Genomic DNA, 22,570 nt, shown 5'->3' with positions numbered 1-22,570 from the left:
ATATGGTAGGGCTGTTCTTGTTGGTGATAGGAAAATGCAAAAGGAGAACGGTATAGCAAGAAGATAATGCCATTCCGGGAGTGAGAGATTTCCTCTCTGGGGCAGGAGTAGGAGGATCTACATAGGATGGTGTGGAGAGGAGGAAGGGGGGGAGAAGTGGATAGAGGCATATGAAACAGCAATAAATTAGAAGGGACAGGGCAGGAGGAGGAGATAAGGAACAGCAAAGAAATATGGGAGGAAATAATAAGGGAACCCAGAACAAATCTGTAGAAGGGGAAAGGAGACATAAATCAACTTACTTGGTAGTCTCTGTGTGTTGACTTTTTAAAAAAAGCGCGTACTAGGAGAATCCTAGTTCTTCATTCTTCTTTCTGTCTCCAGTTGCTGTTTTAATTAATTACTGCTCTTTTCTCCCCCTCTCATTTTGTTTCCTTAACAACTACATTTCATTCCTGTATTAGCTTGGATGTATTTTTTCAGTGTAGATCTGTCTAGACTCCCTGGCCTTTGGCTGAGACCTGTTCTGTCATACAGATTTTCTCTGTACTGGTCCAGGAGGCGTTTGTATACTCAGCATGTTATCGGTTATCTGCTTTGCACTCCATTTGTCCTGGTCTTGAGGCTTACCCTGCTTTGGTGTTGTGCTGCCTGTGTCAGCAGTGTTGCCCGACTCACAGTCTCCAGCACAAAGGCCAAGTCTGAAGGATGCAGAAATCCCTCCAGGTCCTGGCTGAAGCAGCAGTGTCGTGGAGGATGATACTATCTGAGGAGATGATGTATGTACACATAGGTGCACAAGCATATATGTGAGGACTAAATGAAAAGCAAATGAACCATAAGTATAATAAATAAGTGGCCAAATATACAGAGAGATACAGATATATGAGGCATATTATTCCAATAGATCTCTAGAAGCCCCAAGTTGTTTGTATTGACAAGTGAGCAAGGAGGGCTTGCTGTTGAATATTTAAGGAACTATCCTGCAGACCAGATACGCAGGCCAGGAGGTCAGGCTCCAACTGCAGTCAGTGTTAAAGTCTCAAACCAGGGATAGGGAGGTGAGAGGGCTGTGGGCTAACCTCTGCATCCGATGTCCTGACCTTTCCAAGGTTTGTGAAGCTGCTACATTTTGTCCTGCTCCGGGAGGATATTTGTGTATTGCCCACATTTGTGACAGTGTCTGAAAGTGTAGCTGTAACCCGCAAAGGAACTGTATAAATGTGGTACTTTCTTAGCAGACTTCCTTCCCAAGCCAGGTCTGCTGACTTCAGTAATTTTCCAAAGAAAAAGAAAAAGAAAAATCCCCAAAGGTAGCACCTACTTTCCGTGTGCTCTTGTTAATTCTGAAAGCCAGCTCAGCTGAGAGGAGCACGTCTTATTACATTTTGTGCATCTTCTATAGAATAGTTTAATAAGTTCCAACACTGATATCTGGGAAAATCAATACAAGGGTATGAGGCCAAGGAAAACAGTTGTTTGTGTCATCGAGAGAATAATTTGCTGCAGAGAACCTTTATTGGTACTAATGATTTCCAAAGCAGAGGAGATCCCATCAGTTTCCCAGGGCTCATATTGAGGCAGGAGTGGCCTCATTTCCTTGTAAACTGAGCTTTTTTCATATGAAAATCACCGAAAAATCAATGAATCAATGAACTCCCTGCCCTACACCAAGTCACTTTGCACCGAGGAAAACAGCAGAGAGGATGGCAGGAGATTTTTCCCAACTGAAGTGGGATTTGAGTAATGATGACATTTGAGGTTGGAAGTGCCAATAATATTTTATTTCTCTGCATTATGACTAATAGGCTTTTGCTTTTCCATGGAGAGGAAGCGTTACGTAAAATGGCTTGCATATTGTTTACTTTTCATTTATGTCACTTACTGCTGTCATAGAAGTCTAAAGGGAAGGAAATCCTCCTGAGAAGTGACGTTCATTCTCAATGGACTTGTTTCTGGCTGGAATGAATTCGCGTCCACAGATTTGCAGAAGGGCACGTGTGTGCTGGGCTGGGGAGGAGGGAAACAGGAGAGTTTGGAAAAGCATGTTGAAAAAATAGATTGAGGTTTTGAGAGACTGGGAGCTTGCGGGAAGCAGAAATGGAAAGCCATTGTGTTCTGCATTGTTATTTATACTCCACCCTTTCCCACTTGGCTTTCATTATGGATGTTATTGCTTCCTCTGTCAATGAGCTAACAGTGTTCTCAGCTGGTCAAGAATCAATTAGCTGAAGTGTTTACCTAAACTCTCCTAAAAAAACCCACTCCACATCCAGTACTGTGTGCGCTACTACAGCTGATGGTGCAGATACTCCAAGCAGTTAACATCGGGCATTAATGTGTGCATTTGCAAAGTCAGACACAAATCCCCCACAAGAAGAATAAATAAGTCAGGGAGTGTGAGTGGTGTGGAGCAGAAGAGAGAGCATCCTAAAAGCCCCAAACTGAACCAATTTCTTTCTTTCCTATGTCACTCTCCACCACCACAGAAGCACGCAGAATGAAAGAAGAACCTTTATTAATGCAATTTTAATAAATGGGGCCAGCATGATTAATAATTGTCTATTTAAAGGGATACCATCCAAAATTAAAATATTTAAAAATATGCATCTTACTGTTAAAGCTGTGTCTCATTAGAATTGAAGTACTTGTGCATGTGTAGTGCTTCTCACCGTTAACTCGGTTTGCTCTGTTTCAGCAGGGGCTATAACAGAGCCAACAACTCATTGCACATAGCTCTGAGACAGCAGCAGCTCTGAGTCCCTGTCTGTGTCTTTGCCTATAACATGCTGATGTAATGAAAGCCTTTCTGTATGAGAATTAATATTCCAGTAATGCCCAGAGGTTGTAAGTGTGTGGTTAATAGCTCCCAAGGCCAGTGGAAATTAACACAGTCATAGCAGTCACACATTACTTGCTGCTGGTGCCGTATATCTTTGTGAAAACTAATATAGAAAATCATTCTCTTAAGAATAGCATCAATTAAGTGATTTAATTCAGCGATTAGTCACAAAATGTCTTGTTCCTGTAGTGCTCCCAGTTAGTAACTTAGAAATACCTGATGATTAGGAAGCCAAATGCAAGGTATATTCTTAATTTGCGTAGGCAAACGGTGGCTGTGTTGTGCTGAGCTCTGCGAGGTGGCCGTCGGCGAACCTTTGAAACCTCTTGGAAGTAGGCATTAGCAATGCTTGATACTGCTGGCTGCAGATAACCAGGCAGATGCCACAGTGCTGCTAAGGCTCTCCAACCCCCCTCTTTTCTTTACAAGGAAATCCCTGACAAAGGGTTTCAGCAGCTGTGGCTATGTTCTCCCTCATCAGCCCCTTTGCAGGCTGCACTGCTCCGTAGAGGCTGTGTGTGACCCTGTCTCTTCTTGATTAACTTCTTCATTACCCACTGAAGCTAAATAGCAGAGACAAACAAGGCAAGGCAAAAAGGCTTGAGAATTTCCTAGTGCCTGCAGTTCCTACCTGAGGTAGCAGGCTTGGAGATGGTGGGAGGAAAGAAGGCAGCAGCTAGCAGCAATCTGCCTGTGACCTGGGAACAAGACATGGTGCTTCCTCTGGTTTTACATGAACAGGTTCATCCAGCTGTATTTCCTATTACCTCAGAGAGCCCCTGTTTATATGCTGGAAAGTATTCCCCTGTTAAATGGAGTACCAACCTCTTGGGATTCTTGCAGGAGAAATGTTTCCATGGTGTATGTGCTCCTGTGATTTCTTTCTGTCTCTAGCCGCAGAACAGCATTTTCTCTAGTTATGCAACTATCATCTAGTGTGCCCTGCTTTCTGAGCTCTGGATTAAGTTAACAAGCATTTACTAGCTCTTCTTCTTCTTCTTCTTCTTTTTTTTTAAATTTATGCCCTCATTATGAATTCCAAATGTCCAGCTCAATCTACATGGCTAGAAAGGGAAAGCGGAGGGATGGGGCAGTTGTATAGCTGCATGGCCACAGTCATATGTTATAATGTGAGAGTGTATGACTTGTAAGCTAAGGGTAAACTAGGGCAAGAGACCCTAATGTCCCTCCTGGCTGTACTCTCTGCTCAGCACTATGCAGTGCAGAAGTGCTAGCTCAGTAGTCAGAGTATGCTGTGCATCCCCTCTAGTGGCTGACGCATATGGAAAAGATACCTTCTCTCCAGTACCTCCAGCTCATAGCTTTAACTCAAGATTTTCATGAGGAACTTCATGACACTCTAGTTTAAGCAGAGGTGGAGATGAAGGAGCCTGTTATGACTATATTTTAGAAAGTAGTACATACTTGCCCTCTAAGTATTAGGGTTTTTAGGGCCTTACAATTTAATAATCTAGACTTTGAACTATCCATGGTATCCAGTCACAGGAAGTGTTGCTGAGGTATCTGTGACGGTGATAGGGGAGGTGAATTGCTGCCACATATTTATGTCCCACTGGGGGCACATGGTTTGCAGTGCACTGCACAGTTTGCAAGTGTGGGGCAAGCTTGGGTTTGTAATGCTAGTTCTGTTGGTGTGAGTGCACGGGAGGTAACAAGGCACTCAGAATATGGGCAAATTTTTCTTTTGAGAAAGCAACGATTAGAAGAAGAAAGACCTTGAGGAAGAGGGGGTAACCTGGCTGGCTAACACCTTCCTGCTTCTGTTCCCATTTGCAGCTCAGGAGTGAAGACTCTACCCCATAACGCCAAGGTGCACTACAACTATGCCAATTTTCTGAAAGACCAGGGACGTAACATTGAAGCTATCTACCACTACAAAACTGCTCTCAAGTAAGTTCTTTGAAGGCCTGGTTATGCTCTGACTGCACTTTCCAGCCTGTGGTTTATGCAGCCCTTCCTGGCATGGCAAACAGCGCATTGTGTGCTCCTCGCTCCCAGCTCCATGGGGGCTGCACAGGTTTTGGAGGCTGGGAAAGTTCTTTGGCTCAGGGTTTGTATGTCATTAAATGAGGTAGCTTGGCTTCCCTCCAACTCCGTGTGTGTGTGTGTGTGTGTGTGTGTGTGTTTGTGTGCACACTTGAATATATGAGATATAAACGTTACCGTAGCTATGCATTGAGCAATGAGGTGTCATTTATTCAGCTGAATGAATGCTGGTATGCAGGAAGCAGTTGTCATAAATGTGTTTTCAGGTTCCTGGGCCATTTATCTTAGTAAATTGTTAATGGCGCATGCCTGGAAAATGCCAACACTGTAACCATCTGAAGTAGAGTAATAATAATAGCACTTACTACTTGTATTGAGGCTGCTGTCCACAAAGCTTTGCATGAACGCTAAGTAATTGATCCTGAAAATGCTCCTGTGTGGTAGTTGAGTAAATACCATTACTGTAGTTCTGTAACGGAGGAGGCTGAAGCAGGAAGGTGAATTGCATTGCTCATGGCCACATGATAAATTTGGGGCAAAGACAAGGCCATGACATGCAGCATCTCCTGGCCCAAGAGTTGCGTATGACAGCATGCAGTCCTGTGATATCTGTAGGTAGGGACCAGGCTTTTGCCTGCAGTACTGAGAGGGCTATGGAGCTTTTCTGTTGTGCCAGATCTCCTGGGGCAGAGAAGAGGAGCAGGGGGTTGTGAACCTGCAAAATGCCTTCTGCACCGTAACTCAGAGGTGCACTCCCAGGTCTGCCAGTGGGGGAGGCAGCTCGTGGTGAGCAGCGCTCCCCAGCTCCCTGCTCCTGCGGATGCTGGTGGTGCCACTCAGCCAGAGCTGCAGGTGCTCTCCTCTGCCCACGCGGCACTCGGTACAGTGGCAGCAAGGAAGCAGCTGGCCACCACAGTTCCCCCAAAATCTCCTCCTTGCTGCATTATTTCTCCCTCTGGTCCTGTGGGGCTGGGAGAAGGGATTAGCCCTTCAGGTAGATGAGTGCAAGAAAAACAGAGCAGCAGTGCGGGGGAAGCGAGAGAAAGCAAGCATCAAGAGTACAGAAAATATCATCAGGAAAAAAAGGCGAATGTGGAAAGGACAGACAAAGTGAGGAGTGGCTCTGACAGCTAGGGCAGAGCTTGGCATGGAAGGACATGTAAAAAGGTGCAACAGACATCGGTTGGAAGTGTTTCTTCCTGGCATAGGAAGGAAACTCCAGAAATTACATCTATGTTTTGTCCTCTGGCCAACTGACAGGGTTATACCCAGGGCTCTCCACGGGCTCCTTACTCACCCAGGTAAGCTGGGAGGAGAGAGTTCATGTCACTGAGGAGGGCCTGAAAATGGGTCAAAGTGTTTTTTAGCTTTTTGAGCTGCATCCTGTTCTGTGTTCTCTGCTGGGCATTTAGGAAATCATTTAGAAAAACTTCCATCCAATTTTTTAATGTTTCTAGGAATGGAAAATCCGGCACAACCATCAGTAAACTGTCCCAAAGGTTAATTACCCTGTCTGTTGAAAATGTTCTTTATTTTTAGTCTGATTTTGTTTAACATCAGCTTCCAGTCATTGGATTTGCTTATACCTTTAAATGCCACACTACTGAGCCCATTATCAAAAATCTGTTTTCCACACAGTGATCAGGTCTTTTCTTAACCTGCTGTTTGATGCAACAAACTGATGTGGTTGCTGGCTTTTTCAATGTTATGCAAGTTTTTGCAGTCCTCTAATCACTCCTGTAACTCTTCTCTGTAACTTCCCTCGTTTACCAGAAAAGACCACTGCAAGTTAAAAAGAAGAGGGACTAGCAAATTTTATCCGAGCCTTGCAGTGAACTTGTTAGTACAGAGTATTGTATCTGCTTTCTGCGCCTACTGATGCTGCCTCTGCCTGTGCAAATGGCATTTGCTGACAAAAGATTTTGCTCTTCTCTAACTCAGCATCACCCATTTATTATAATTGTAATGCTGTCTTCTGCTCTGCAGTATTTCATTTATGAATGAGTCTGTTTTGAGATCTGATTGCAAACATTTCTGAAACTTATTAAATAACACAGTTTGTGCTGATGATATTGTTTATAGAGCATCCAAAGTCAAGTCAGGTCTTTGAGCCACACAGAACTGAACTCTTCTAGATGGTCCATGTTCCAGTGGCACTGGGCAGTTTTGCAGTTGCTTCAGTAATTTCAGGATTACTTGGCTCTTCTGAAAATCAAGCCACCTGTGCCCTCCTTGCACATTCCCTCTGACACCGTGGAGCGCTGGCAGAGCCTGCAGTGCAAACCAGGAGTCTCCAGCTAGCTCTGTGACTGGAAACCAGTATTACTTGGTCCCATCACCTCATCTGCAGTTATGCTTTCCCCATTTTTACCCTTTCTTTCCACCCTGGTCACAGGCTACTGGAGCCCATATAATAAGCAGTAAAACAATGTAAGTAAAAAGTGTAGCTTGGACTCATGTTAAAAAATACATTCCAGACGTTTCCCCCAGACGTTGCCCCTTCTGAAATGTCTGGGGTTTGTACATAGGCCTTGCAACATGCACTAGGTACCTATATGTGCTGGCTATGTTGAAGCAAAGGAGAAGGTGATGGATGTGGGATAGGAAATATGGCGATGGATATAGTGCAAGACCCTTGGCTAATATCGCAGACAAGAACAAATTTTACATCCAAGCTATTCACAGAGAATCACAGATTCGAGCTTTTCAATTGCTGCTCTGATTGAAGACTAATTATGCTATGATTAGAAGGAAGGAAGTAGTGGCTGTAATATTCCAAAAAGATTTTGATGGTACAGGATATTTTTGGCCACTGGCCTGACCCGAAAATGCAAGAACGGCTGGGAAGCTGAAGGACCACTCAGTCCATGAATTTCCTCACTGGTGAGGAGGCAGATCACCAGCTCAGGTGCTAACGCAAGAAGTCTCCTTGACGTTGCCCCCAGGGAGCCATCGCCAGGCACAGGCTGCCTGGGTGAGTCTTGGTAGATCAACACTCCCCAGATTACAGGAGATAGATACAAATTAATCAAGAGGTATAGCAATCCGGCGGCAGCACCATAAGAAGTATGGTACCGTATCTGCCTAGTGCGCATTACGGAGCAGTAGGGCAGATCTGTAAGGAAATAATAAAGCAAGGGAGTCAATAAAGCAGTGGACTGCTGCCACAGCCACCCGAGAGCTGCTGGGAGGTAGGAGAGGGAGAGCAGCATTGCCCAGTACCTGCTTGGTCTGAGGCACATGGTTGATGGCTCATTAATCATTTCAGCTTGCTTCTAAAGCTTGTGCCAAATTGTAATGTAGGTCTGCTTGATCTTTGATAAATGAGTTTAACTGTTTGCTAAACAAAAGTGATCTTGTCAGTACATACTTGGCTGTTTTAACTGCCTGCAATTACCATTCCACCAACATAATAATGCGTTTCTACTTGCTACTTTTCTGCCAAAAGTGTCAGTTGCCATGTAGCTATTTAGTTAAGCAACCTATTGCTCCTGTGAAGTAGGCAGGTAATATTATAGCTATAGTTGTGTGAAAAGACATCGAAGTGTGCATAGGTTACACAATGAAATAATAGCAATTGAGACTAAATCCCAGGAAACTTGATCCTCAGTGATTTAATCACTTGTTCCCATTCCTGCTTTTAAAGGCATTTTGCAGGCAAGATGGCTAATGTTGGTGTCTCTCCATTAACTTCACGGCAGATAAAATGGTGGAGGAGAAGAATATGTTTCTTCTGACAGTATAACTGCAGGGCATGTTTCCATGGGAAACTCGGCAATTGATCCCATCCACCACGGTTGATACGTTGTTGATGTTTGAGAATAATTGCAGGTGGCCCTTTGGAAAATTCATTACTCACCCCAGCAGACGGCCCAGTGATGCAACATCCTGACTTAGCCAGGTTTAGGTAATTAGAGTGTAATCTAATTATACTGTCTAAGAATGGGGGAAATGAAAAATGAAATGAAATGCAAAAATAGAGAACATCATCATTTGAGTTGGAAGGGGGGGGGAATGAATAGAAAAGAAAGTTCTGTATGTGTATATGTGGGAACAAGCCTCTCCTGTATGTCAGGTTCGTAAAAGAAAAATGGAATCACAGCCCTCTGGAGATGCAAAATGAGTTATCCATAAACCAGGTTTTATGTACAGCTGGCATTCTGGAATTGTACTGATGGGTTATAAACCTTTTAGCTTACTATCAGTAAAGAATAAAAACACACTGCTGGATTAGACTGCTTTGATGGTTTGTCTGACATATGGTAGGGACCCCAGAAAATATTTGTTTTGTTTTTTTTTCAAAAAATAAAGGCAACAAATACTCTGTCTGAGATATGAGTTGACCATGACTATTCTGAAACCTAGCCTTAAAATTCTTGCTACTGCTCCTGCTGCAGATTTGCTACAATTGCTAGGAATTTCAGAGAGCCTCCTGTTGCTTGAGATCAAATACTGCTAGTCTTATCTGAAATAAAACTTATTTCACAACCCTCATGTTTGTGAGTGAGAATATGAGGTCATGCAACCTCACACAAATATGAATAATATCTATGATGTGCTAATGAAGACTTTGTTGGTGGTAGTGATAGCTACGAAGCTTTTGCTTTATTTCTCCCCTCCCCGCAACATGCCCCCTTAGCTTTCCTATGTTTGATTTTTCTGTTGAGCATTTTGCTGTTTTGTTACTCCTCAGGAATGCGTATGAGCTGACATGCAGAGAGAGAAAACAGGAGAGCTTTAAACACCATTTGACCAACATTAGTTAGCTCTTTAATAACACTTCCAACAATGAAGGGAAAAACTTTACCTTCCCTGCTACAACCAAACTCATTCAAATTTTAATTCCCCAAACACCTTCATCCTACTCTCTGTATTTCCATGGCCAGCACTGCAGAATGCAGTTCTTAGGCATGCGGTTTTTGTTGCCAGGGTCATGCTTCCCATGAATCTCAGATCAATGTGAGCAAACAGCAGGTGGGTCTGAAGGAAGCTTCTAGGTTTCTTGCTGGAATTGGATGAATAAATATAAATCTGTGCTATCTAAGCCACATTTCTGTGCCCGGCAAAAAGATCGACAGTTAAAATTTCATGTTTGCACTTTTGGACATAAAAACATATAGATTGGCCCTTAATTATAAAACATCAGTAGAATATAGTGTTTAAGCTAGTAGTGGAGGAGAAAGAGTTATCTGGGTGAAGGTGGATATTATGACCATCAAATGATCCAGAATGGTTTTGTCATAACTGAATTACTTCTTTATAACTGAATTTTGCTGCTGAATTTTTGCCGGTTAACAGCTCACAAAAATGAACTGGGATTGGGGGAGCTAAAAAAGCAAAGGTGCTGGAAAGAAAGAAAACAGCAAGTTAGGTCAGGAGAGAGAGAGTGCCTCAGGCTGGGGCTGGAGCTGCTCTCTGGGGTGCTGCCCTTTCCCAAGGGAAGCGTGGACGAGTGTGTGAACTGACTCTGACCATCAGTAGAGGATCTGATAGTATATAGTACTGCAGAAAGTATCTGCAATATATGTAGTACTGTGAGTTTATGTACATAAATGCATCATTGTGCGTTCATGTGGATGGTATATGCACATAACGCATTTGGGGTGTGTGTGTGTGTGTGTGTGTGTGTGTGTATCTCCATGTTCACAGTCACATACCCCCTTTGGACTTTCCCTAACAAACTCTGCTGACCAAACAGAGCATGGAAGGGATCAGCTTGCCATTCAGCGGGTCCATGCAAAACCTCCATCCTCCCCTGTGGTATCTGAAGGCGAAGGAAGCCTCAGGGCTGCAAGTGGGAGCCCTTGGACTGGCTTTCCTTGTGGCTCAGGGAGCTGCCCTGAACATCTGCCTCCAGAGAGAGGAGAGAGTGGGCCAGCAAGCAGACCAGCCAACATGAAAATATGTGTGCAGTGGCATGTGGAGTCTGGCTCTTGCAGAACATGCAAATAATACAGCTTCAAGCATTGCTGACAGCATGAAAACTGGAAATATTGGCTTGTGGCATCAAAAAGTGTTATGAGATCATGTGAATGTATACTTGGTGCTCAAACGCAGGCTGGATGAGGGAGGAAGGAGGAGCAAGTACTGTGGGTGCCATATCCATATCCCTCACTGAGAAAAAATTGGTTCATAACATCACTGGAATGGGTAGAAAAGTAGCACACTAGGCAGCTCTTTCTCCCCACTGCACTTAGAAATATAACCCTAATGCCTATAAGGGAGGCTCAGGTTTCTCGCTAAGCTTTCCCACACACCTACCCACTGGGTTTTTATATATCTTAAATCAACAGTGTCTGGGGTTGTTTAAATTTGGTTAAATTGCACTCTCCATGCAGTAAAAAAAATTGTGTTCATATAGGCCTTTGTGTGTGTGTGTGTGTGTGTGTGTCTGTGTGTGCCTTGAAAATGCCTCTCAGCATGGACTGCAGGTGGCCTTGGATACCATCTGTGATTTATTTCTGGAAAGAATTAAAATACCGGCACCATTTGTTAGCCTGTTTTTACAGTGAGTCAAAAATGTGCACTGCTGCTTTGCTGCGATTGCCAGGGCTGCATTTGCTCCCAAAGCCTTGAGTGCCCTTATGACACTTAGGTCACTTAGGTCAGGCTCTTGGAGCAATCCCTCCGGTTAAGCATTTGATGAAACATCTTCAGAGAGACTAACATAACACCCTGTGTTAGTGGATGTTACAAACTCGAGGGAGATTGTATCCAAGCTGTCGGAAACATCTTCCTGCTGTGTTCTTCTAAACCACGCTTTGACAACAGGCTTTTGGAGTCTTGGCTCTCTCATGTATGTATGTGGTGGCCGTCCTGAAGCTAGATAAAAGTGTTGAGTGATTTATTAATAATTGATGTTTGAAAAGGGTGCCTGATAACTTGAATCAGAGACTTAATGGACTCTACAACACAGTGCGTGAGATGATGGCCAAATTACTTCAGCCAGTGTAATTTATTTTTGAACCTGTTCTCTGCAAAGCACAAATCCCTGCCTGCTTGGGGGTGTACTCCACCCTTGCTCAGTTGTTCTGCTTTGTTTTGATCAAATACCAGTCAAGGTCCAAACTTTTATTTACTTAAAACCAAACTGGTGTAAGTGGAACCATGAGCCCTGGTGCAAAAGCAGGACGTATGCAGTGTAACAGCATTGACAACAATAGAAACTGCATATTCCTGCTGGGATGGACTGGTGTATAGCTCTTCCCTGGACATTGGTATTCACAGACAGGATCTCTTCCTACACTGAGGCTTCTACCTTGGGTGCAGATCTTTCTACACTATCCTTCAGGGCCTTGCTAAGATTTCAAATGCATCTTCCTAGAGAGGATCCCCATCAGCTACAAGAATGACTGCTCATTAACGTTCCTGAGACACTGTGTCATTGCTATGAATGTGTCTGCAGTGAATTAAATATACTTACTTATTGGGGATTGATGCTAAAAAATCTGGGGAATGGAAGATGCTTCCCTAATGAAGCCACAAAGCTCCTGTCCTATTCAGATGAGAGATCTATCTTGATTTCATGTGGCCTATGTAGATAGAAACTTCAGGGGTGTATTTTGCCAATGTTCAAGCCTACTTTTCACTTTGGGCTAGCATGAGCACCAAATCCAAGGCTCAGTCACCCTTTGTTCCCAGCAGCCCTGTCTTTTCCCCCAGTCTCCTGTCCTTTGTCTAAATGAAATCTTTGGGTGACCATTCTTTTTTGAGGAATGACCAGGTAGCACTGATTATTGTTGTACCTAATCATCAGAGATTTGCCTTCTCCTATCCTTACCAAGGGGTGGCATAAAAATTGATTTCCAGTGAACATCTCTCATATGAGAGGGTAACCTTGTGGCAGGAGAAGTTGAGGTGCTCTGCTTATCTCCAGACGTTTGAATGGCCCCTTGGAGCAATTTGGGCAGTGCTGGAATGGGGCTGCTCTGATTTATCCTGGAAACTGAGACAACCTTCAGACTGCTCAGAGACGGCTGTGACCAAAGCACTACAGGGCTGGACTACAGCATCCTCCTGTACCTGTGATCTCTGGGAGAGGACAGGCATGATTTTGTCCCATCTACTTAGACAAGATATATATGTCATTAGGTAGTCCCCTCATGTTTGGCTGAAGAACTTGGCTGATAGACTCCTGCTTGCTGCTATATTCCTGTAGTTTCTCTGGACTCCACGGAGATGTCTGCGCTGTTCTCTGTCTCTGTCAGTCAGGCGTATTGTGCCTTAATAGTCCTTTGTTGGACTTGAGTGATTTCTGAGATTTTCAGGGTTTACATGGATCCTGCATAAATTCTTTATGTGAGAGTGTAAGTAGGCAACCCAGCTCCGATAACCCCATGTTGCCTCGACATTGCAGGAAATATGAGAGTTTAGCAGGAGGGGGTTTATTTTTTTACATAAGTTTAGCTTTAACGTTGTTGGACATGAAATCCTTTTTTTCTCCTCAGCTCTAAATCTGCAGCTTTTCTCCCTGCCCAAGTTTGAAGATTTAATGAAAATTCATAAATTGTAATATTGTTTAATGTGCTACAGGCTTGTTTTTGTAATGTAATGCTTCTGGATATGCTTTTTTTACGGATGCCAGGCTTAAGGAATTCATGTGGCTTTTGTCAATTTACAGATTAAATATATGCAGCTTCTCTTTTCTTCACATTTCTGTCCTGTAGATGTTTCCCTTGGTACTAGGGTATAGCATGACCACTGTGCCCTGTGCTGTGCTCGTTGGAGCTGGTATGAGCAGCCTTGAAGGCTGACCCTGGTAAAAAGGATTTGCTGACGGGTGGGAGCCAGCGGGCCGAGTCGGCTGATGTTCCTGCTGCTCTGAGCTGCCGGAGAGGGAGAGAAGCAGCCTAGCCAGGATGTTTCTTCCTTCCAGCAATCCCTGGCAGCGATTCAGCACTTGCTGTTTATACTGAATCGGTCTCTGGAGGTCCCAGCGAGATGGAGATCCTGTTTTACTGGCCACTGAAAGTAGATGGGGATTGTCCTCACCCCAAAGGGCTTGTGCAGAGAGGCAAGAGCAAGGGAAAGGGAAGTGTTGTTGCTGCTTTACCGATGGGGCATGGAGACCATGCGGGACGGCTTGTCCCAGGTGCCGTGGGCAGCCGTGGCAGAGATGAGCGCTGTGTCCCAGCATCCGTGTCGGTGCTGGCCAGGTGCTTGACCAAGGGCCAGCTGGGATGCCCTGGGGTGGTGTCCAAAATAGCTGCAGGTGTGGGCGATTGGGCACCCTGCTGGCACCTGCAACTCTAGTGAGGGTCCCAAAGGGCGACCCGCGGCCCCGGGAGGGAGCTCTAAGTGCTCTGGGGAGCAAATATTAGAGCAGCCAGCACCAGGCTGGGGCAGGGTCACTCCCCGCCTTGTTCCTAGCGCTGTGAACCAGCCCATCTCACAGCCGAAAACAGGGCAGTGAATGTGCTGTACTGCTGACCTTGGGGCCGGGCTACATACAGCCAGGGGGCCAGCTGCTTTGTCGTGCTTTCTCTGACGATTACGCTGAGGGTTTTCAAAGGAGCCTCAAAGCCTTAGATCTCTCACTTGCCTGACTTTCAGCAGGATTTCCAGGTTTTTAAAGAAATCCCAGCCTGCCACAAATCTTCAGCCAAGCTGAAGGGTGTTAACTTTAGGGAAATACTGATGCACCTTATAAAAGTCTTCGAGAGAAACGAACTGCTGCTTGATACTGCAGGATTGTCTCTCCCTTTAGAGCAAGAATTCAAATGCTGTAAATGGGAGGTCTTTTTGAGAAAGGATCTGGCTCCGTGACCTGCAAGTCTCCACAGCATGTAGAGCAGTGTTTAGCAGAAGGTGCTGTGCTATCGTGAGGTTGTAGTGTGAGTCCTTGCCAGCGCAGGAGCGTTCCCTGGGGGATGACGGCTCTTAGAAATGCATCAAGTCAAGTTTTAAATCAACCTCACATAGAGCTTTATTGAGAGCGTACGTAAACATGTGAAAATGAATGTGATGTAATAATAAAATGGGAGAATTGGCTTGAAATGGAGTAAATATAAAGGGGGTAGTATAAAAATTTGGCACAGATGAAACATTATTCATGTAGCATTCTTACTTTTGTTGGCAAGATGATGCTAATAAAATATTACAGCATGTGTTGGCATGGGGCAAAATGTGTCTTAAAAACAAATTGCCATCCTGCCAGCAAGTAATTGGGCTTGTGTGATTAAGGCCTGATTCTGCACACTTAATCTGGCTGAAGTCAGTGTTTGCCTTCCACTCTTGTGGACACTGGGCGTTGCAATGGGATCACACAAGCGCTGGAAGAATTGAGAGCTGTTGCAGGGAGGTGACCTACAGGCCGAGGGAACGGTGAGACAAGGTCTGTCACGGGGCTCTTCAGACGCTGTTCTCCTTTTACCAGAGAAGAGATAACACAACCTGTTTTCTCACAGAAGCCCAGAGGTGATAATTAATCACAGCTGCCTCAAAGGGGAAAAGTTCCTTGTGAGTGCTAAGTTTAAATGCATTCCTTAATCAAAAATGCATTAAGGAAAAAAAAAAAGAAAGGCATGCTAGATCTCCGCACTTGAGTTAGTTGCTGATTTTTCCCTATAGCAAGAATGGGTTTGCCTGGAGTCTCTTGGGATATTGTGCGAGATGATGCAGGCAGCTCTCACCTTCCCGCTGGTGCCATGGCGTGGCCATTAGGTTAACCATGTCCAGAGCTGCTTTACTTTCATGTCCCACATCCGAGGGAGGGCTCTGGCCTTCTTTGCAAAAACCTCTTTTGTTGTGTGGCTGAAGGAGGCCGCGAGCATCCCTGAAACGTGGCGCTCCAGCTGCTTTCTGTGCTGCTCGCCGCCGATTCCCCAGATAATTGCACATTAGCCTGCCCTGATCCCCTCTAGCTCGCTGCCCTGGCACAACGATGGCTGTGCAGAACCCACCTGACGCTCTCTCAAAGAGCGAGAGGAGATCTGTCATGCTAATAACTTTTGCCCCCTTAATACCTCTGGCACCAGATCAAGAGCTGCTTTTAAAGGGAGTACTGTGAACTGAGCTTGCCAATTGTTTCCCCATATCTGAATTAAAAGAATTAAAATGCTTGGTGTATTATAAGTTGTATCCATGACAACAAATTCCCTCCCTTTCTCTTTTTTCTGGATTTGTCTCATAGTACATTGCCAACAAACAAAACCTTTCATTTTTTTTAACTATTGTTTCAGGTAATAACAGCATTAAGCTAAAAAAGCAAAGAAAATAGTCATCAGCATTTTGGTGACTACATGTTTTATGCCTCGTGTCTTATGAAACTGGAAATCTCTCGACTGTGCAAGTCAATAAGGCTCTTGTTCAATGGTATTAGAGGGAATTTTGCTAGCCTAAAAGAAGTGGGGATAATTACTGACAGGGGTTTTGTGCAGTGTATACCTGTAATAGTTAAAGGGAAAGCTGCTGAAATTTATTCTGACAATTGCAGCAACAACACTGAAGGAATCGTTTGAATTATTCATTCTGCAGCAAGGAAACATCCCACTTGTCTTCTCCTTAGAAATGAAAGCCCAGCCTGATTTAAAATAAACTTTTAAGGGTTGGTTTCTTTTTTCTTTCTTAAGGTAATTGTGCTGTTTCAGGACTTTTCTTATAATCACCTGTGAAAACAGATTCTTAAGGAAAGTTCTTCTGATTTCTAAAAGAAGGGAGAAATATATTTTTACATATACTGCTTCTTGTAGAAGTTTAATGAAATTCAGCTTTCTTTCATAAATAATGCAGCACTTGCATTTGATTAGGTGAAGCCTAGAGGAATTTCTACCTAATCAGATACATAGCAAGAAGGATATTGCCTGCAGACTGTTACCATTATCAATGGTGGTGGCAGGGAAAATGCAGCTCTGTGTGTGTCCACATAGAAAGCTCTGCTTCTTAAGAGAAGTTATAAAACAATGTATACCTTTTAACAACAGTTTTTTTGCATCTCAGAATGTCTCAGCTATTTGTAAAACAAGGTCTGGGTTCTGAATATTATTATTATTGTGGCAGGAAGAGACTCTAGGTTAGCCAGAGACATCATTGTCCTGGTAGTCTGTTTCTGACTTTTGCAAGAAATAAATACAGATGGGAAGAGACAGTCTTTGCATCAGAGAGCTTACAGTCAAGATAAGCAAGGTAGGCAATGGGGAACCATTGGGTCCGATTCCAAGAGTCTTGAAAAACAACAGAAAACCGCCAATAAGAATAAAAGGAAAAAACATACACATGCCTCCATTCATTAGGATAATACATCACATACAGCAAAAAGGATAAAAAACAATTTACAAACAGTATATCTGCAAATTTTGCAGAAACACTTTGAGAGTTCTTTAGTAAATGTTGCTTTAATTAGTCACCTGTGGTCAAGTTTTATGATGTTCTGTAAATCTGGCCATGAGACTTTGTTCTACTCCATTTTTATGCCCAGGAAGCTGCTAATAACAGCAGTGAGTGTGCATGAAGAGAAGGTAGATGGAGTAAGGCCATTATTCCTTTAGTCAACATCCATATTAAGCAATAAAAGGGGCCGGGCCCCATTCTCTGGCCCTGAGGCCAACTGGCATGAGCTGGCCTGCAGCCATTCAGGGAGCACCTCTCCCCTCCGAGAGTGGGTGGCAGAGCCCTTCCTCTACTGCCATAGGAAAGTAGTATTCCAAATAAAAACATAAAGAACTGAAGCCCAACTCAAAAGCCCAATGCCACTGTCTTATCTCTGCATTCAGGTTTTTCCTCTTAACATGTGTTTGGATATGTAAAATTGCAAATGTTGTAAGTTCTTCAGGCTAGATGCTAAGCTGGTTTAAGCTGACAATTTGTGCTAGCTGAGGTTCTGGTTTCTTACTTACATTTCTTGGAAAGGGCAATGAGATGTAATAAGTAAATCTAAAACACAAGGAAGAGAGCCCAGCATACATGGGAGATGTGTTTGCATCCTGTGATTTGCTGTCGAAAGGTTTTAGCACTGAGCTCAGAACTGTGCAGTTTAAAGGTGAAATCAGTTCTCTCTTTTTGTCTTAACTGAGTTTTCATTCCTTTCCAAATCAGTTCAAGCAAATCTCCTGGGCCTAAAATGTCATGGGAACACTAGAAGCCAAGAGGAGAATTAATTTCTGAAAGTTTTAGAGCAAAAACATCAGGTTTAGGGCTGTAAAATGTTAATCTGTTTCTGACTTTCCCAGGAATTGTCTGAAATACTTGCCCACTTGTAACTCAAGCAACTTCATGCCAGATATTAGAACTTTTTGTTATATGTGAGTACTGACAAAAGTAATGCATGGCTTCTATCATAGCCAAAAGAAAAAAAAAAGGCTCAGAAATATAATTTCCAAACCTTTTAAATTAAAAACAATGTCAGAATTCCCATGGATGAAATAGAAAAAAGGTTGAGCCCTCAGTTATTTGCCCTAAGATAGATAGGACCTTCTTCATTCAAGATCCTGGCCAAGGTATCACATACTGATACATCCCACCCAGCGAAGCCCAAGCAAGCTTGGTCCTTTCCCTTGCTCCCTGCTGTTCCTGTGGGAAGGGTTTGCCACAGGCTGCGCCAGCTCGTCAGGCTCGCTGAGTAGCTTCAGGGACGGAAAGTGATACTATTTCAGTGCTAATACCACTTCAGTGAGCAGCAAATGCAGGTACTGTGGGTGAACAGTTGTGCCACTGGACAATGCAAATACCTAAGACACCAGCTTATACAGTAAACTGCCCCTGAGCGCTTGCAGCAGAAGAGGTTACCTCTGGGAGATGGGATGTTATCTCTGCATAAGGGATGTTGACACTGTAGTGGTCATTTTTTATTATTATTAGTTATTATGTGTACTGGTTATTACATTTATCCTTTGTTAAAGTAGGCTAAATTTTAAAAAACATATGTTGCTGTATCTTTGAACATCCTCTTCTCAACTATGTGGCTTTGCAATGCTTGTCTATTAGGCTTGGTGTTGGGCAGAAAAAGAATTTTGGGATTCCTTTCTTCTGTAGTTGTAGAAAAGATCCCAAGTTCGTTATCAGACCATGTCCCCTTCTCCTAGGGAACATGCACATTCCCGGCTTCGTCCCCAAATCAGACCCCTGCCCACCACTTACGTGCTGTGGAACCAGAATGTGACTGATGCAAATGTTGCAGCAGTGTATAAAATGCTGAATTATTCATGGTACTTAAGTACAGAAAATCCCAGGGCGGAACTGACATAATGAAAAACTCCAGGTAAAAAAACCCATAGGAAGACTTAGATTAAGAGCAGTCTCAAACTTGAGAGTCAGACTGCATTGTAGAGCCTTAATCTCTTCTTCCTTTAAATGCCTCTCCTCATGCTGTACCCTGGGCTATCATAGCCAGCTACTTTTAACATCATTATCCATATCAATTTCCCATGAATTACAAAGCTATTATTCATATTTTACAAATAGGGACCTAAAGCACAGAAATGTCAAATGATTTGTCATGGTCCAAAGTAGAAAATCTGCAGGGGCAGCGGGATTTGAGACTAGACCTTCTCAAACTAAAGCCTTGACCATCTTAAAAAGCTTCCTCCCTATCATGAATAAAATGATCACCTGGAGGGCTTCAGAGGGCAAGCTGCTGTGCACTGTTTCATAACAGAGCATCAGTGGGGGCTTCTGCATATCTTCTTACACAGCTCTTCTCCCAAATTGACTGGGATTTCTGTGGGCTACTATAATGTATTTATTTCATTGTCGTCATAATGAGCTTCAGTTTTCATCCTTTTATGACACAAAGGGTTGTAGACGCTAAATCTCACCCTTGATCACTTTCACCTCTAGCGTTTTCTGGTGAAAAACCTAGGGAAGGGTGTCCTTGTGTCCTTCCCTTTATTGAGTGCAGAACTGCAGTGGTAGCAGCACTAGCAACCTGAGCTTTATTTGTCAGTTTGTGAGTGTCCGTGATTTGACATTTCCATTTTTCCAGGCTGTACCCTCGTCATGCAAGTGCTCTCAACAACTTGGGGACATTGACCAAAGATGTGGTGGATGCAAAGGACTATTACAGACGGGCCCTTCAGTTAAATCCTCAGCACAATCGCGCGCTATTCAATCTCGGCAACCTGCTCAAGTAAGTTGAAAGCAGAACTGACTTCAAGGAAATTCATGTTTTTTCTATGCGGATCACCAACATAGTTTTTTTTACCAGCTGATGAGGGAATGACATTATTTCTTATTGGCAACCAAGACTGCCAGCACAGAAACAAGGCTTAGTTTGGACACCCATCATCTGTCTGCCAGGCCAGTTTGGGTGCTGTTAGCCATCGTGCTTCAGCTTAAGGGAATTCATCTACTCCAAACTAGGCATCAAAAACTCAGATATCTAAAACAAAACTGGCCACTTGAGATTCCCACCTCAATGGTAAGCCTTTCCAGTGGAGCAAATCACATCATTCAAAGACAGCCATCTGTTGCAGACCTAATGAACAATGAACTTCTCTCTTGATGTTCCTATTTCTCTTCATTAGCTGAAAATGGAAGGTTGGATGTGTAGTTTAGGCGTAAACACCTAACTCTGAGCTGCTCAGAGCAGGAGATGGTTCATCCCTATGGGAGGGGGGATGGTCTGAACTTGAGGGGAAAGTTGGCTTACATCCCTGCATTGGTACTCTGCTGAGTTAGAACATGAATTAATCAGCTCGTAATTTGACTCATCGTTATTTAGATTGCCAGTGAGTAACAAGGAGAATATTAGACAATCATAATCATGCAAATTAATTTGAATAACTATTTCTGAAGTCAGATCTATGTGAGAATCTTTGCCAGTGTGATCTAAGAGCTGCTAGAGGTGCAATTTGAAAAAAAAAGCGCAAATATTTCTATTCCTGCACTACTATTTTGCACTAGCAACCCCCCCCCCCCATTTTTGTCAAGATAGCTTATTTTGCTAGCAGACTGTATAAACTGCAGCAGTAAAAGTGTACATTTTTGCTGGTATAAACTGCACCTATTTTGTAGGGGGATGTTGCTGGTAATAGCTCTCTGGTAAATCTTGTAGAGCAGATCTGGCTTTAGTGTTGGGCTGGTTATAAAATGACACTGTCTCATCAAAACATGCTTGATCTCTCTAGTTCTAAAAAGTCGCTTTCATTGTGAGTTTATATGAAGGACATTAAGTAGTTTGCTGAAGTTCTACCTAGCCTGTTGGGTAATGCAGAAGTTATCAGGATAACATTCCAAGAAACTGTGATTGTTTTGGGTTAGAATATGGCAGATGAGTAACTCTTAAATAAAAAGTAGGCTAGTGCTTTACTGGAAATACTCACAAAAAAGGAAAATGGTAAAGACAGACATATTACAAGAGGAATGGAAGGTATTTGTATTATTCATCAGGTTTGGTTGACTGAAATTAATCTTAGATGGCAGAGCTGTTTAAAAATATATATTGTCCTTTTAATCCATCACATATGCCTTAGTTATTACTCTCTGTGATTCTTTTTTTTAAATATAACATGTTAATACAAAAGGACACAAACCAGAAGTAGCATCAGGACATCCTATGTCAATAACACTTAAATCTGGCCTGTTGGTGGGCTTTTGCAACCCAGCAGATGGGCAGATTTGTTGCACCTGCAAAGCACACAGGAAGCATCTGGAAAATCCTCGTAGAACTGCTGTTTATTTTGTGTGCAAAATGTCATGTTTTTCCTAATGTGATATTTAAGATACTGTGTGTCCCATCAGGTTGTACTCACTCTTCATCTTTCTGTAATACCATGTAGTGCTATACATTAAAGGTGTGTGATACTCACTTCTGCTGAGCTCTTTAAAAGAATGCACTCAGGTTTCACCCCCACCTTTTCCCACACCCACTCACTCCTATTTTTTGAAACTTTTTTAGGCTTCAAAAGCAACCTGTTGCATCTGGACACACTAATAGTATTAATTATAATGGAAACCAGGTGTCTTCATCTCCATATACAGCTTTAAAAAAAAGTTCAAAACTGCATAGAATTCATGGTGGAGGGATTAACACACATGTGCACCAGATGCTGTGCAGTCACATCCTTCGTGAATGTCTCCCCTCGAACCTGAGCCATTCTCTCAAACCTGTTTTCCTGCACATTTCCTGGATCATCAGTCAAATTCACAGAGATCATCAGCCATGCTAGAGCTTAAGGTGACTCATGAGATGACCAAATGGAAACTAGGCAGATTCCAGACTCACCCTTTCTCTGACTTTGTGTCTATTTTCTACCTAGCTCTCTGAATTATCTTTTTATTCAACCTAATATGGAGCATGCACTGAGAAACTGTGACCTACTGGAAAGAGAGACCTGTTCGGTGCTGTGTATATAGGACAACTAGTATTCTGCAGACCCTAAATGCATATAAGTTAAGAAAGAAATGAAAATATGCAGAATATTACAAGCAGATATTACTTTCTGGCTGTGTTATGAGACATTATGAAGGGTGTTTCGATTTTTAAAATTATGGCCAAGAGGGGATAAAAGGTCAAGACCTAAAAACATTTTCTGTCCTCTTTACAGAGGTTTCAGTGACTACACATGGTATAGATCGGGAGAGCCAGATCTGCAATACTTAAAGCATGTGCAGTAACAACATTACTTATATGAGGACATGTAATGAAACCGTCTGGCATGGGGAATTCAGAGGCTTATTCTGCAGAGTTCCTTATACCCACTGCAGCTTCTAGTGTGGAAATTTGATTGCAAATATTAAATTTCACTACCTATGAGGTTTGAGAAAGGGGAACTCCTGGATTTTGGA

At 43.1% G+C, this 22,570-nt stretch overlaps 1 protein-coding gene across 1 annotated transcript in view; it reads left to right on the top strand.

Moving 5' to 3' along the window:
• The window catches only part of TMTC1 (transmembrane O-mannosyltransferase targeting cadherins 1), a 146,772-nt gene that overhangs the window by 106,650 nt on the left and 17,552 nt on the right, over positions 1 to 22,570 (top strand). The window contains exons 11-12 of the mRNA XM_067289858.1: positions 4,640 to 4,753; positions 19,767 to 19,910. Of these exons, the coding sequence (XP_067145959.1) occupies positions 4,640 to 4,753; positions 19,767 to 19,910 (258 nt within the window). The remainder of the gene's footprint in view (positions 1 to 4,639; positions 4,754 to 19,766; positions 19,911 to 22,570) is intronic.

The sequence above is a fragment of the Apteryx mantelli genome, chromosome 1 (genome assembly GCF_036417845.1).
Source record: "Apteryx mantelli isolate bAptMan1 chromosome 1, bAptMan1.hap1, whole genome shotgun sequence".
Classification (NCBI taxonomy): domain Eukaryota; kingdom Metazoa; phylum Chordata; class Aves; order Apterygiformes; family Apterygidae; genus Apteryx; species Apteryx mantelli.
Note: the sequence above shows the minus strand (reverse complement) of the source record. Positions and strands in the feature narration are given on the sequence as shown.